At 40.7% G+C, this 15,159-nt stretch overlaps 2 protein-coding genes across 2 annotated transcripts; both read right to left on the minus strand.

Annotated features, from left to right (window-relative positions):
- Positions 1-35: 35 nt before the first annotated feature.
- ONS95_001044 (uncharacterized protein) lies at positions 36-3,490 on the minus strand. The gene is made up of 3 exons (XM_058494226.1): positions 2,116-3,490; positions 1,127-2,063; positions 36-1,078 (listed from the first exon to the last, which is right to left on the minus strand). The coding sequence occupies exons 1-3, from the start codon at positions 2,986-2,988 to the stop codon at positions 213-215; spliced, it is 2,676 nt and encodes an 891-aa protein (XP_058364429.1). The 5' UTR covers positions 2,989-3,490; the 3' UTR covers positions 36-212.
- Positions 3,491-12,155: 8,665 nt separating this feature from the next.
- ONS95_001046 (uncharacterized protein) lies at positions 12,156-15,008 on the minus strand. The gene is made up of 3 exons (XM_058494227.1): positions 14,681-15,008; positions 13,677-14,390; positions 12,156-13,511 (listed from the first exon to the last, which is right to left on the minus strand). The coding sequence occupies exons 1-3, from the start codon at positions 15,003-15,005 to the stop codon at positions 12,847-12,849; spliced, it is 1,704 nt and encodes a 567-aa protein (XP_058364430.1). The 5' UTR covers positions 15,006-15,008; the 3' UTR covers positions 12,156-12,846.
- Between the last annotated feature and the right edge of the window lie 151 nt (positions 15,009-15,159).

Raw genomic sequence — 15,159 nt, forward strand, 5'->3', positions numbered from 1 at the left:
AGAGGGAGAGAGGAACTGAGAGATGCGAATCATTGTTGCCCGTTAGAACTTACATATTGAAGGCTTTATTGTAACGATCTGTGAAGCACTGTCTACTTGGTCTAGTCATACTGAATATAATACATCTATTCTGAAACTTGAAACCAACAACACCAACCCATCCAAGTCATATAACCAACCAGTACGCCAAATTGCGTTTCAGCAGTGTCCAATCAAGCCTCCTCCTCTTTCTTAGCCATCCCAGTAACAGCCATCAGCCCACCAACCTTGGTTTCCACAATCTTGAAAGCTTCAGCATCACCAAGACCCTTCGCAGCCTTGACATAAGCCTCCTCACTCCTGTCCGTCAACACGTCCAAATCCTCATCACTGAGAATCTGATCTCCGCTCTTATACCTGAAAACCTCACCATCCTTCTTCAACAGCACCTTCAGCGCCTCCTTCGTCATGACCTCGTCGCGGAGTTTCTGGCCCTTCGATTTGTAGTCCGCTTTCTTGATGACGAGTTTCTCAAGACGACGTTTCGCGTCTGCGTTCAAGAGAAGCGCTTCTTCGACAGTATTCTTCGTGGCGAGACGGTAGATGATGACCGGGTTCTTTTGGCCAATGCGGTGAGCGCGATCTTGGGCTTGGAGATCCTGTTGAGGATTCCAATCGCTGTCGAATAGGATGACGGAGTCTGCTGAGGCGAGATTTATTCCTTGTCCGCCTGCTCGTGTGGAGAGCAGGAATAGCTTGAATTCGGGATTCTCGTTGAACTCTTTGATTTGGCGTTGTCGCTCTTCTTGTGATACAGAGCCGTCGATACGACATACTCTCCACTCACGAAGTTCCTGTGCGAAATCCTGGATGAGGTCGAGTTGTGTTTTGAACTGAGAAAATACGAGAACCTTGTGCCCTCGTGCGAAAAGAGACTTGAGCAGTCTGTCCAGTAGAAGCATCTTGCCAGATGCAGTGACAAGAGTTTCGTCTACAGGGCGATCGTCTGGCCAAGCATTGTAGAAATTGTGAGGCGAGTTGCATGCTAGTCGTAACTGCATGAGAGGATTTCCAAGCTTCTTAGTAGACATCTCCTTCTCTGTAGGACGTTAGATTTGTCCAAGCCAAAACAGAAACTGCTACTTACTTGCTGCCTCCTTAATCCTTGCCTCCTCCGCTTCCTCGGGAGTCAAGTCATCTTCGGGTGTTTCCTCCTTCTCAGCCATCTCCTGTGCCAGCTTCTCCTCGAACTCGTCATCACTCAAAGCATCTTCCTCATCGGAAGGAGCTTCGGAATATGATTTGGGGTTCCTGACTTTGCGACCGCGGGTAGAGGCTGGTGTCGAATGACGACTTGATTTGGAAGATTTAGAAGCTGGTGATGTGGCGCCATCATTGGCTTTGCGCTTTCGCTTTCCGTCGCTCTTCGTAGCGAGACCTCCTTTCATCATTTGCTCGAAAGCATTCTTGGGTGCTGACTTGGGCGGTCGACCCCGGGGCTTCTTCCGAATAGCTAATTGTGCCAATGGTACTTCTTCTTCAGAGTCCGATTCCTCTACCTTTGCAGCTTTGGTAGGCTTAGCAAGCTTGGTAGCCTTTGGCTTGCGAGTAGACGAAGGAGCATTAGCTCTCAATCTCCCCGCAACCTTCTCCTCGAGGAAGTCCCTAGTATCTCTCGTCTCGTCGCTTATCACATCGCACAAGTCTGTCTGCTCCTGGGTCATTGGCGCATACAGAATATATTCTCTCTTCTTCGGAAGCAGATGCTCTACATCCGCCTTAATGCGTCGAAGCAACAGGGGCTGTAAAATTTGCTGGATCTTCGTAATCATTTCATGAGTCTTTTTCTCTTCAAGAAAGCCTTCCGTGGTCTTCTCGTCTCGGAGATCACTGAAATCGAAATAGGCTTCGAAGAGCTCCCATTCGGTGAAGACAGTGGGGAGAAGGAAATGTAGCAAAGACCACAGCTCCTTCAGGTCATTCTGGAGAGGAGTTCCCGTGATCAGAAACCGACTGTAGGAGTGAAAAGGCTGGAGAATGCGAAATAGCTTCGACTCTGAGTTCTTCAGTCGATGTCCCTCATCCTTGGGAAGGTATTAGTAGTGGTGGAATCTTGAATTTAAACAGCACACTTACTATGAAGATGATACCCCAGCGTATTTTGATGAGGTCTTTAGCATCCCTCATAATGATTTCAGGCGTAGTCAAGACGACGGGGAAGTCGTCAGTCACACGACCTTCTCTTCGCTTCATAGTCTTCCCGTCAACCTCAAAAGTAAGAACTTCTTCCGAATAATTCTTCTGAATTCTTGTCTTAAAGATCTCCTGTCGGTGACCTGGTGCACCATGGTATTTCACCACTGGAACACTGGGTAACCACTTTGCGAATTCCTCATCCCAATTAGAGAGTGTGCTCATAGGCGCAACGATCAGGAAAGGACCCTTGTAATCACTCTCCCGGAGCTTAGCGACGAGAGAAATCGTCTGAATAGTCTTTCCCAATCCCATTTCATCAGCCAAAATACCTGACATAGACTGGAACGCAATGTCGTACATCCAAGTGAGACCTTCCAGCTGATATGGTCTCAATTGTCCGCCAACAATGTTCCCTGGCTGTTCTGACATCTCAATGTTATGCCCTCCCAGCATGTTGCCCTCAAAATCGCGTCCAACCTGACCGAGTGACTTCGAATTATTCTTCAATATACCGGTAAACTGCTCGCACTTGTTCAACAGCTCTGCGAGCTCTTGTGCCTTGGCCTCACGATCCTTGATGGGTGCCTTCTTTCGTCCCCGCTTGTTCTGCTTCAGCTCCTGCTGCTCATTTGCGAGCCGCGCCTTTTCGTTCTCTGCATGGATGGCCTTTTCTTCGTCATTGAGAAAGTCTTGGTCGAGTTCTGAGTCTACGTCGATTATGGGCGATTGCTCTGGCGGTGATGAGGGAGGGGTACTTGAAAGTCTGGATGCTGGACTCGACGAGCCAACACTGGCTTTCGATCGTGGAGCCATGTCTGAAAGTGGTCGAAAACCTTCTACAAATTGATGGCGGGCTTCCTCCCTTCGTAAGGCAATACGGCAGAACAGATGTTGTGACCAACGACAGAAGTCGATGGAGGGGAGCGATAGAGACTCAATTGAGTAACAGTAAGCGTCGAAGAAGCTCAGAAGCTGAATTGCATCAATATCTCGTCCAATTTCACTCACGATCAGGTCCAAGTATGCCTAGGATATACTCACAGTTTGAATACAATCCTAGGACTAGGAGCTAATTTCCGCAAGGCCAGTGAAGGCTGGGTGGCGAATGAACGCAATTTTCACGGAGTAAAGTTGAATTTCTTGATTCAACAATGAGACGATTATACAGACAAAATCCAGGCGACAAAAGTCTTGAAATGAGCTTGAATTGAGAATATGTAAAGAGGCCGTTGTTGTGATAGGCAAGTAGAAATGACTTTCGTGGTCTCGACGCGTAAAGTGGTAGTGCATTTTCACGCGTGGACCGCGATCTTATGAGGTAATCGATAGGGATCGGAATGCGCCCTTCATTACGGAGGTACAGCGGTCAAGTATTGTTACAGCACTAGCAAGGGGGGAGATACACCTTAACCTAAAAGAGTAGCATCGCGTTAATGCATCTAACACGCTTTTGTATTATATTTTATACGCAAGTTAATGATAATTATATCAATTAAATAATTTTATTTTAATAGACCTTTCATTCGCTTTTATTACGTATACAGCTCTAGTGCCTACTCTTCTCGATCATAAGACTCCTCCTATGGCCCTAAATAGGCCTATTCCTCACCTTCCGCTAAAGTATACAAAGAATCACGAGCTTATACGCGATTAACAACGCGATATTATCTTTCTTCACTCAATCAGCTAGTCTTATAATTAAATTAGTCGACACTTACCTTTTCAGCTAATAAAACAATAAATTCAATACGCTTATAATACTCGAGTTATACCGCAAAAGAAGAAAGGTCGCCTTCTAATTCTTACTTAAGGTCAAATCGAAGAATTAGTCGAGTTTATCTACGTGTCACAGTATAATTATCGATTATCGTTTACCTAACTCGCTAAGGTTCTTGATTTTAGAGTTAAAAAAGACACTATACGTACTACTCTTACTCATGAAGGCTTCTACTATCGATTAGCTATATAAAAACCTCTGATATCTGAGACGAATCGACGATTACATCTTACTTAGGCTATCGAACACAAGGAATAGACAATAGAGTAATAATACTAGATCTTATAGACCGATAAGACTTGGATTACCAGAGGGAGATATACTCGAACCTGGGTTACACATAGACCTAGAGAGGAGTAGGACGAGACGTGTATTATCGAAAGATATTAATAAAAAAAGGGTTAGATATTCTAGGGATATTTTCATAGATATACTAAAGGGCCTAGTATCTTCTAGGAAAAGGATTAGGGATCGATTAATTAAGAAAGCTACTATTAATATACAGTTCTGATTATCTACAGTTATTTAGAACTTATACAGCGTTAAGGAATATATCTCGTCCTTATGTAAGACAGAGCTCTAGGCCACGTAGCTACGGATACTAAATAAGAGCTTCGAGAGCGTGGAATCATCGTGATCTTCTAGCCTCCTTTCTCTCCTGATTTGAACCTAATCAAGAGAGTTTAGTATATTATAAAGAATTATATTTAAGATAATTACCCTGAGATTATATCTTACGATCGTTTACGTGAAGCAGTAAAAGATACATGGGAAAAAGTAGGGGAAGTGTAATAGTCCGGTATTTACTCGCTATAAATACAGAAGGCTGCAGTTAATCTCTAATAATCGAGAGGTAAGTGTATCATGTAGATAGGAAGATAGTTACTAAGTATTAGAATACTATTTGAAGTTAAGCACGAAGCTCCTATCTAATAGTAGATATACTAGTCTTATATAGAACCTTCGTTCTCCTTAGATCCCTTAAGATACTAGATCCTTAGATCCTTAGATCTGTTCCCCTATAAAGGGATCCAGGGATCTAGGGATCTATTATATGACCTATTATCTACCGTGATCTAAGTAACTATTACTACTAAGCGTAAGTATATAGCAGTACTACTCGCTGCCTTATATTATTCCCTAGTTAGTACTACCCTATTAATAGCACCGCTCCTTCGTTAGTACTAATGCCCCTATAGTACTACTGATAGTACTATTAGTATCTGGGTGCTAACTGAACTATAGCGCTAAGGGGTTCGTAATACTATCCCCCTCTTAGCTTAGCGTAGTCCCTATGCTTAAGTATAACCTTAAGGAACGTCGATAGTTACTAACGACTATCTTCCTTATCTATTATATCTAGTATCGTAAAGAAATCGAGTATCGCTTAGATAAAGAAAAAACAGAGTATCTAGCTCGCGCTTTATATTAAGCGTACTACGTAACTTGTAAAGCCTTATTCCTTCTGCTATAGCCTTTCTTATACTTACTTCTTAGATTTATTTATTTCGAAACGATACTCCGAGTATATTCACTTAAAGTGTTACGATTATAATACCTCGGGGTATATTAAGAGGTTCACTCCTGAACGACCTGTGTATCGGTTTAAGATAGGAAAAACCGTGACCTCTGCTCGCTCTCTAACGCCTCTCTTTAAGCCTGTTGAGGATGATCCTACTTCTTAGTTCCCTGCCTTTGAACCTAACGCTTACCTAGCGTCCTTCTTCAAGGGCCTAGTCCCTGACCTTAGGTTCCCTTCCTTCTAAGTAAACCTGGATTTCTTTAATAGAATTCCTGTAGAAGCTTAGGGTAGTAGAGGTTAGATTTAAGTTCCTAAGTGTTTTCTGATTATAGGTACCCTTTCTATTTAATTAAATATTTTGTTTTACTATAGAAATACTAATAGTCGAGAATAGCCTTTACTTCGTATTCGGTATTCGGATTAATCGGTTATATCTCAGTGATAGGAGCTAGCGGTACTCCTAGCGGTACTAGTTTAAGAAGAGATATATAGAATACTAGGTGGATATTTATTGTCTTTAGTAGAGCTAGTTGATAATTAACTAGTCCTATGACTTTAGTAATCCTAAATAGTCCTAGCTTCTTATAATCTAATTTATAACTTAGTCGCTTAGTTATAATATTCCTTCTAAGTAAGTAGACTTTATCCCCTTCCTTAAGCGTTAGTCCTATACTACGCTTCTTATTATAGTAGATCGCAGATCTCTACGCGATAAAGAGAATATCAGCTAATAATTCTTCATAGAGCTACTTAAGCCTATCTGCTTGTAGTATAGCTTCTTACACGGTCCCCTAACTAGTCATTAGTAGATTATATACTATGGGATTATACTTATAATTTATATAGAACAGCGATACTCTAATAGTCTCTTAATCCGCGCTATTATATATAAACTAGGCAAGTAGGAGCAACTGCACTTAGTCGTCCTATTTATAGTTTATATAACACTAAAGATAAGTCTCTATTATCTAGTTGATTTGTTCTATCTATATATTAGTCTACGAGTAGAATATAGTTGATATTTTCTATTTTATCCCTAAGAGTATAATAAGAGTTTTCTAGAACTTTAAAGTAAAGAGCTTATCTCTATCCGAGATAATCTTATCTAGTATTCTGTAGCTTACGAAAATTATCCTAAGAAATACTTATGCTATTATAAGCGTGTCCTATATCCTAAGTACTAGTACTATATATATGTACTTTATGAACTTATCTATTATTATATAGATCGAGTCGTATATGATTCCTATAATTAGGTCTTTCGAGAGTAGTAGTTTAACTACGAAATCTAAAGCGATTAATTTCTATAGGCGAGGTAGTGTTATCGGTGACTTTATAAGCTTATACGGAGTATAGTGTAACGCCTTATTCCGGATATATATATCATACGACGCTATTACGTCTTTAACTACTTTCCTTATCCCAGGGAAGTAGTATTCCCTAGATAGCCTAGATAACGTCTTTACTAATCCCTAGTATCTATAAGTAGGTAGCCTATAGAAGTCCTTAACGAATTTAGCCCGATCCTAAGTAAGTATATATATTCGTCCTTAGAATAAAAGAGTTCTTTCTAAGGAGAAGGAGAACCCTTCGCCTAGTTAGTGTCACTATTTAGCTATAACCGGGTTATTAGCGTAGCCTTTCCAGATTTTCTCTACGACTAACTATCCTATCGTAGCTAGCTATTAGTTGTTAATAACTAATAAATCGCTATCCTTTCGTAGTATAGTATAGAATTTATAGGTTTTATTTGCGAGGTACTCTAGTTTTTAGCTTAAAGCGTTAGCTCGAGTATTTTCTGTTCCCTTAATATAAGAAATTCGAAGCTTAATAATAAAGAGTATTTTATACTAACGAACCTACTGTCGGTTCAGTTCCTTAGTAGTTGTAAAGTAAATAAGATTCTTATAGTCCGTTAGGATCTGTACTTTATAGGTAGCGCTTTTAAGGTAAACCTTCTATTCGCGTATTATATCTATAATTACTAGTAACTCCTTATTATATATATTATAGTTAAGTTCTGCTAGTAATAGTTTCCGCGAATAGTAAGCGACTAGTTACTATCTTCCGTCCTCGCCCGGCTAGCTAAGTATAGCTCTAATAGCGTAGTCCGAAGAATCTATCTCTATACGTATTTCTTTATCAGAGGTAAAAGAAGTAAGTACTAGTTCCGCGATAAAAGCCGCTTTAAGTGCTTTAAACGCCTTTCGTGCGCTATTAGACTAGTAGAATTCCTTATCCTTATAAGTTAACTCTGTAAGTAGCCTAGTGATTTTTAAGTAATCTTTAATAAATCGCCTATAGAAGTTAATAAACCTAAGGAATAATTATACTTCCTTAATATTCATAGGCCCTATTTACTTAATAATTACTTTAATCTTTTTAAGATCTATAGCTAATCTTATAGTAGTAACTATATAGCCTAGAAAGATAACCTTATCTATATAGAAGTTATACTTCTCTAGTTTAAGTAATAGGTAGGCGTCCTCTAGCCTCTAGAGAATAGCTATAATATCTTTCATATATTACTTCTCTGATTTAGAGTAGACTAGTATATCGTCCAAATAGTATATATATATTATATCTAAGTAAGGCCGTAAAATATTATTAATTAGACGCTGAAATATAGCTAGTGCGTTAGTTAAGCCGAAGGGCATAACTATATACTTATAGTAATTAAAATAAGTGCGAAATACTATTTTCTCTTCTTTACTCTTAGCTATCTTAACGAGGTTATATACTCCTCTTAAGTTAAGCTAAGTGAAAATCTTAGCTCTAACGAGTCTGTCTCGCAGCTCCTTAGCTAATAATAGTATATAATAATCCTTCTTTATAATATCGTTTAATTGATAGTAGTTGATATATATTCGTTATCCTCCGTTTTTCTTCTCTATGAATAAGACGTTACTTCCCTATAGGGATTTAGACTCTTAGATAAATCCCTTCGCTAGGTTTTTATCGATATATTACTTAATTGTTATTAAGTCTATTATAGAATATTCCCTAAGTAGTTAGAATATCAGTTTAGTACCTAGTTCTAACTCGATCTAATAATTATAGTCCTAGTATTTTAGTAAGGCCTCGATACTTTGTTCTTCTTTAAATAGTACTATAAACTTCTTATATACTAATAGTATATCCTTTATTAGTAGACCCTTATCTTAGTATCCGAGCTCTTCCTTAGAGATAGCGCTAATCTCTCGAATACTTACTACTTCTATTCCTAGTAGATAATAGTAGTCTTAATAATAACTAAACTCAAGTTTTCCTATCTGCTAATTAATAATAGGATTATACTTTTCTATCTATAGTAACCCTAGGATAATATTATACCTTCTAATCCTAACGATATCGAATTAGATTATTTCAGAGTATCCGGTGATACTTATATAGACTAGAGTAGTCTAGACCTCGATTAGTTTATTAGAGGCGACCTTACTATCCGCTAGTACTAGATAGTATCCCTTATCCTTTACTTTAGTTAATAGGTAATACTCGAGTATAATAGTAGGAGATATAAAGTTCCCTTATACCCTAGAGTCTACTATCGCCTAAAGCTTAACTCCCTTAATTTTAACTTCTAATATGAGATACTTATCCCTAATAGCGGCAAGTTACTATATATAGAAGTACTCCTAGTGTACGCTATAGTTGAGGATACTCTCCTATACCCTTCGATTACTATAGCTCAGGCTGACTTTATATATAAGCCCTATCCCGAGTTCAGTGTATATTACTAAGTTGTATATCTTATAATAGTATCGGCTGTTATCCTTAACATATACCTATATCCTATAGTATTAACTTTCCGCTATAATCTCCTACTCCTCGCCTACCTCTAGTAGCGCGCTAGTGTTAAGAATAGCGGTATTCTAGAGTAGTAAGTACTATATAAAGGTCGTTAGTCCTTCCTAGCTTCCGGCTATCCTCTATCCGATCCGCTTATAGTCCCAGTAGACTACTTTATACTTTACTCCCTATAGTAGACCCCCTAAGCTAATAAGACCTAGTTCTTAGTAAGTAACCCCGGTAGCTATATTAGTCCAGTAACGAGTGTTATAGCCGACTTAATACAAGCTTTCTTCCCTTTAAGTAACTTCCTAGATTTCACCTACTTTTAGTCCTAGGAGTTCAGATTAAGGTAGCCCTAGTTCCGGAGTCTACTTTAGCTCCTAAGCTTCTTCCTTGCTATTACTCGGTATTAGCTCTATATCATTATCTAGTCTAGAGCTATTGTTATCTCGATATATATAGTTCTCAGGGGGCGTACTAATAACAGTTTACTCGAGCTGATCTACGACACTCGCGGAATCTCGTTTACTATTGTTAGAATCGCCTAACTAGGTATAGATATAATTCTCCTTAAGCTTATCTGTAGTTATATATTAATATGTCGCGGCAAGTTATTATATTAGTTTATTATAAGAGCTATGTCTTATTATATTAGTATATTTCTTATCTATCTACGACTTCCTTTATTAATAAGAGCTAGCTATATAACTAGGGAGGCTACACTCGAAGTATAGCTTCTTTTCTTATCGCTCGCTTATAACTTTCTTAGATAGCCCGCTATTATACAGCTTTCTTTAATAATTTAGCTTCCGGAACGTTATATTAAGTTCTATTTCCTGAGGGTAGAATAGTTTCTTATTATTACTCTCTCTTCCTTAGTGTATATATATTCCGGAGTAGTATTAGCCTTTCTTCTTAAGTGCCCTCTTGTAATTTCAGTTATTAATCTTAATAGCTATCTCGATAAGTTCTTATAAGTTAGTAAGCGCGTCCGATCTTACTATCTTATCTTTTACTCTATTCTTTAACCTCTTATAGTACTATACCCGAAGAGTATTATTATTCTAGCTAGTCTGATTCGCGAATTACTAGAAGGCGGCAGTATATATAATCGCTAACCTGACCTACTTTAAGTTCTAGATATTCTGTTTAGTAGTACAGTTCTAATTAATATCGCTAAAGACGCGATTAATCCTATACTTAAAACCTTTAAAGGTTATAAAGATCTTCTAGGATTCCTTAGTTATTACTATAGAGACTCTCTTATCCTTAGTTTAGTTCTAAATATAGTCTAAGAGGAAGGTCTTGATCTAGTTAAAAGTAAATCCCCGGAGAAAAGATAAAGCCTAAAGGACTTTATTAGTCTCCGTAGTGAACTAGTGACTATTAAAGCCCGTATAAAGCTTAACTTATATGAGGTATACTCTGAGCTTAGATTAGTCTCTATTATAGAGATCCGGGGCGGCGATCTTAGGTATATTCTTTAGGTCGAAGATCTTAGTAAGAGCTGAGTAGTCGTTCGACGATCCTTTAATAGAGGATATATTATCTTCGTGAGTCAGTACCTCTAATAAGAAGGTGCTTAAAGTGTAATAGTCCGGTATTTACTCGCTATAAATATAGAAAGCTGTAGTTAATCTCTAATAATCGAGAGGTAAGTATATCACGTAGATAGGAAGATAGTTACTAAGTATTAGAATACTATTTAAAGTTAAGTATAAAGCTCCTATCTAATAGTAGATATACTAGTCTTATATAGAACCTTCGTTCTCCTTAGATCCCTTAAGATACTAGATCCTTAGATCCTTAGATCCGTTCCCTTATAAAGGGATCTAGGGATCTATCACGTGACTTATCGTCTACTATGATCTAAGTAACTATTACTACTAAGCGTGAGTATATAGTAGTACTACTCGCTGCTCTGTATTATTCCCTAGTTAGTACTACCCTATTGATAGCACCGCTCCTTCGTTAGTACTAATGCCCCTATAGTACTACTGATAGTACTATCAGTATCTAGGTGCCAACTGAACCGTAGCGCTAAGGGGTTTGTAACAGGAAGACGAGTTTAGAGCTCTAATTGAGAGTATACTAGATTATTGTTTAGCTGTCGAGAAAGCAGAAAGTAGATTTACAAAATACTAAGTAAATATTTATCAACTTAATAATTTGTATACTTAAAATCGTGTGGGAAGTGTATTGACGCGATACTACCCTTCTAGGTTAAGCTGCACCCCCCTTGCTAGTGCTGTAATAACACTTGACCGCTGTACCTCCGTAGGCAGATCGCCAAGACTCGATTGAAATCCAGGGGGGAATACTTAAGCGAGTTTGCGATAGAAACAACAATAACATGGATTGTGCTGACATTGGAAAATATACTCGGCTACATTGAATGCTTGGAAGAAGATGAGGGCAGGATAGGAAAGGCTTTGGATGACTTGAGATGCTAAATCGGGCCCCTGTCCCCCTCCTCCCAAATCACCCTCTCCCCCCGTCAGTTCACGTCAGCTACTCTACATGCACCAGAATGCTGGTGCGGGACAGCTGTGTGGACTCTGACCTTGCTGTCCCTAGATCTCCGAAAATATGGCAGCTGTGTATTCCATAGGCTCTTATTTTCTGCAAATTTGTATATTCAGCGTTGGAAATCGTGGAGCCTGGATGTATTTGGCCCAATTCTGTCTTCGGAGTCTAGATATCATTGCGGGGAGGGTCAGGCATTAAGGAATGTATACTTTACATCCATTGGTGGTTAGGCTACAGCACATATCTTACTAGAATAATCCAAGTTATCCTGTGATTAGTCTTCAGACAACTCCTGTAGTCTTGACTGTGACTTATAAAAACACATCACTTGTTGGGATGGAATCGAGGAAACAACGTGTCATTACTTCTCGCTATGCTGAAAATTCTCAACGCTGTCTAGAGGAATAATGATGAAGATCAGAGCAAGAACATGTTTGCCCCTCCAAAAGTCATCCATGGCTTCTGTCCTAGATGCTCCGCATGTCTACATCAAAAAAGGTAATCCCCGCTTGATGATCTTCATGTGGAATGTTTGTGACAATGGGATATGCACAATGAAAGACAGCTGAAAACCCTAACAGTTTTTCATCAATGTTCCAATCAATGTAAATTTCTTACCTCCGGCCATCCTGCTCTATGGTAATTGAATTCATTGTCGTGTGATGGAGTTCTTCTGGTGGGCTTCTCGCTTCACCGTGCTGCGGTTCACAGACTGAAAAAGAACCCGAGAGCTGGCAGTGACAGAGAGTCCGGGCGATCAGTGGAAGTGAGAGAATGTGGTAATGGTAGTTTGAGAATCCGCCTTCGACGTGATGACACGCCTCGAGCAGCTAACAACTCGTTGTGTCGAGAAGGAAAGTTTTGTTGGGATGGAAACACAAAACTCTCGTCTCTCAGATTATATGATGCTGTGTTGTTGAAAGAAACGCAATGAGAAATCGAATTCCAGGCACTGATAGTCGAGTTTATACAGTCGATGTAAAGTGGCGCCACGGAACTGAATAGGACGGAAGGCTGGAAACCGAAAGCAGTGGATGGTGAGCTAAGTCGATCATAGAATGGTGTGACGCAGAGCAGCGCTTTGGGCAGAGATATTCTTGCCAGTGCGGCGATTATACTCCATTGCCACTCTCGCCCATTTGTCCTTGTCAATATCCTTAACAACTTGTGCAAGAACAAGATCGAGCTGATCGTTCCAGACAGGCTTTTCGTACAGAGGTCCGTCACCAAGAACCTGGCCCTTGCCTCTCTTTGATAGGGGAATGAACTGCTTTCCTTCGGCAGCGAAGAGCAGCGGTGCAGTACGGTTGTATCTACTGGTGACACCGCAGACGCTGAGAGATGGGGCATGGCCATTGGCTACCCGTGTCTCATTGAGTGCTTCGACAATCTCGGCAAAAGACATGCCATCCTCCTTCATATTCACAATGTTGACATTCTCAGGATCGTTGGCTCCGTAACCACGCTTACAGACCTTCTCCTTCGCTCCACGAGTGAGACCACGTTTTAGCAGAGCTGCATCTGATACAGCTATTTGGGGAACTGAGGGAGGATCTTGATTTAGGCCCCAGTTGACAGATGGGTCTCCAGAATACCGTGAAGGGGCAAGACCTGCTCCAGGTTGATTGAAATGACCGCCGTCTTCGAACACATCCACGGCCTTTCGCTTCTTACCTGCAGCTGCAGATGTTGAAGCACGAGGACGATCATCTTTGACTAACAAGTCATGAGAGAAGAGCTTTTTATAAGGACGAAATCCAAGATTCCCAATTCTTGAGCCTACTTGTTGCTGAGGGCTACCAGATTTGGAAAGATCCCCCTGGAAGAATAGCGCTATCAAGAGTCATGAAATATCAGAATATAGGGATTGGGATAGCTTACATTCATCTGCGTCGTTTGTAAGAGACTGTCGTGGTCGACTGGATCCATCAGACTGATTTGATTTGCGATTGCCAGAGCCCTCACGATACCCACTTGGTCGACGGAATCTATTAAACTGAATCGCTTGACACCCATCCAAACCTCCCTGCTTGTTCTGAGCTGGATGGTAGAATTGCGTTGCTTCTCCCTGGCGGCCTTGGCTTACACCATTGTCATAGTTTCCTAGGCCACGAGTATGAGGGCCTTGAGATCCTGAACGATAAAACTCTAGTGCCAACTCAGACGGAGAGGAAAATGTCTTGTGCCCACCAATCGACTCGTTGTGCACATTGCTCTCATCATCAAACGGTTCCATGTTTGTGTCCACCCCAACATACGGGTCTGATTGAGCCTTTTGGTTTCGTCCACCAAAGCACTCACGTTGGAAAATTCGACCACCGTAACCAGCTACAGCACGTGGACGAGGACTCGATTGGAAGTCGACATATGATGCTTCTCGTCGAACATAACGTGCAGGTGACTGTTCGTCGGATTCCACATCGCTTTGATCTCTACCAAGTTGAGGTCTAGGGGAAGCTCCATGGGCACGAGTGGAGGAATCATCATGAAGTGCCGCAGGGAGGTGTGGTGGGGAAGGATTTTCGAGACGAAGGGTAATGCGGCGTCGTTGTAAACGTGGAGGAGAAGCACTGCCGAACTCTCGACGACGAAGCGCTGTCAAAAATAATTAGATTTTACTTCATCTCGTATGTGATTGACATGGGTGTGTTGTCGAAGTTGAAAAAAGTGTCAAAGCATGGATCGCGGAATGAATGGTGAAGAGAACTTTTGATTTGGCAACAGGTGGGAATAACGTAAATAGAACGCAAAAGCGGTCCCGCCAGTGCGAAACGTCAGAGTAAGGGGATTTGATGAAAACCGACAGGAATAATATGCATGTTTTACCACTTGCACACTCTAGCTGAAAAGCATGTTTCGGGGTAAAGAAAATGAATAGAACTTACCATTGGCATAGTAACCACGGGAATCATTGATTGGGGAGCGAAAGGTCCTGTAATTCTGTTGCTCGACTGGAGAACAGCTTCTGCTGAAAGAATGTGACAAGTGAATGGGACCCCGCAAGACACTGTCACTGTTGATCTCGGCAGAGTCCGGGTTGGGATCGTTCTGAGTCGTGGGATCAGCATTCATGTAATCTTGCGCATGCTCTAAGGTGTTGATATCCCTGGCCACATCGTTGTTGCTATCTTTGGCAGGCGCACCGTTGTGGTCCTGCTCGACAGAGCGGACAATGGAGTTGTCAGAATCGGGATTCCCTGTGGTCGACATGCTGGCAACTCGCGGTTTGTTGCTTTCCGCAGGTATAAGCTCGAGGACTCGAAAGGGCTATTATCGAAGTATGGCCCGCACTTAGAAGCGGTAGTCTGACACGTCTGTACGACCACTACCAAGGGAGCGTGTCTCTCGAGAAGGAGCTATGGGG

This window comes from Cadophora gregata (genome assembly GCF_030347475.1).
Source record: "Cadophora gregata isolate MNR1 chromosome Unknown scaffold_1, whole genome shotgun sequence".
Taxonomy (NCBI): Eukaryota; Fungi; Ascomycota; class Leotiomycetes; order Helotiales; family Ploettnerulaceae; genus Cadophora; species Cadophora gregata.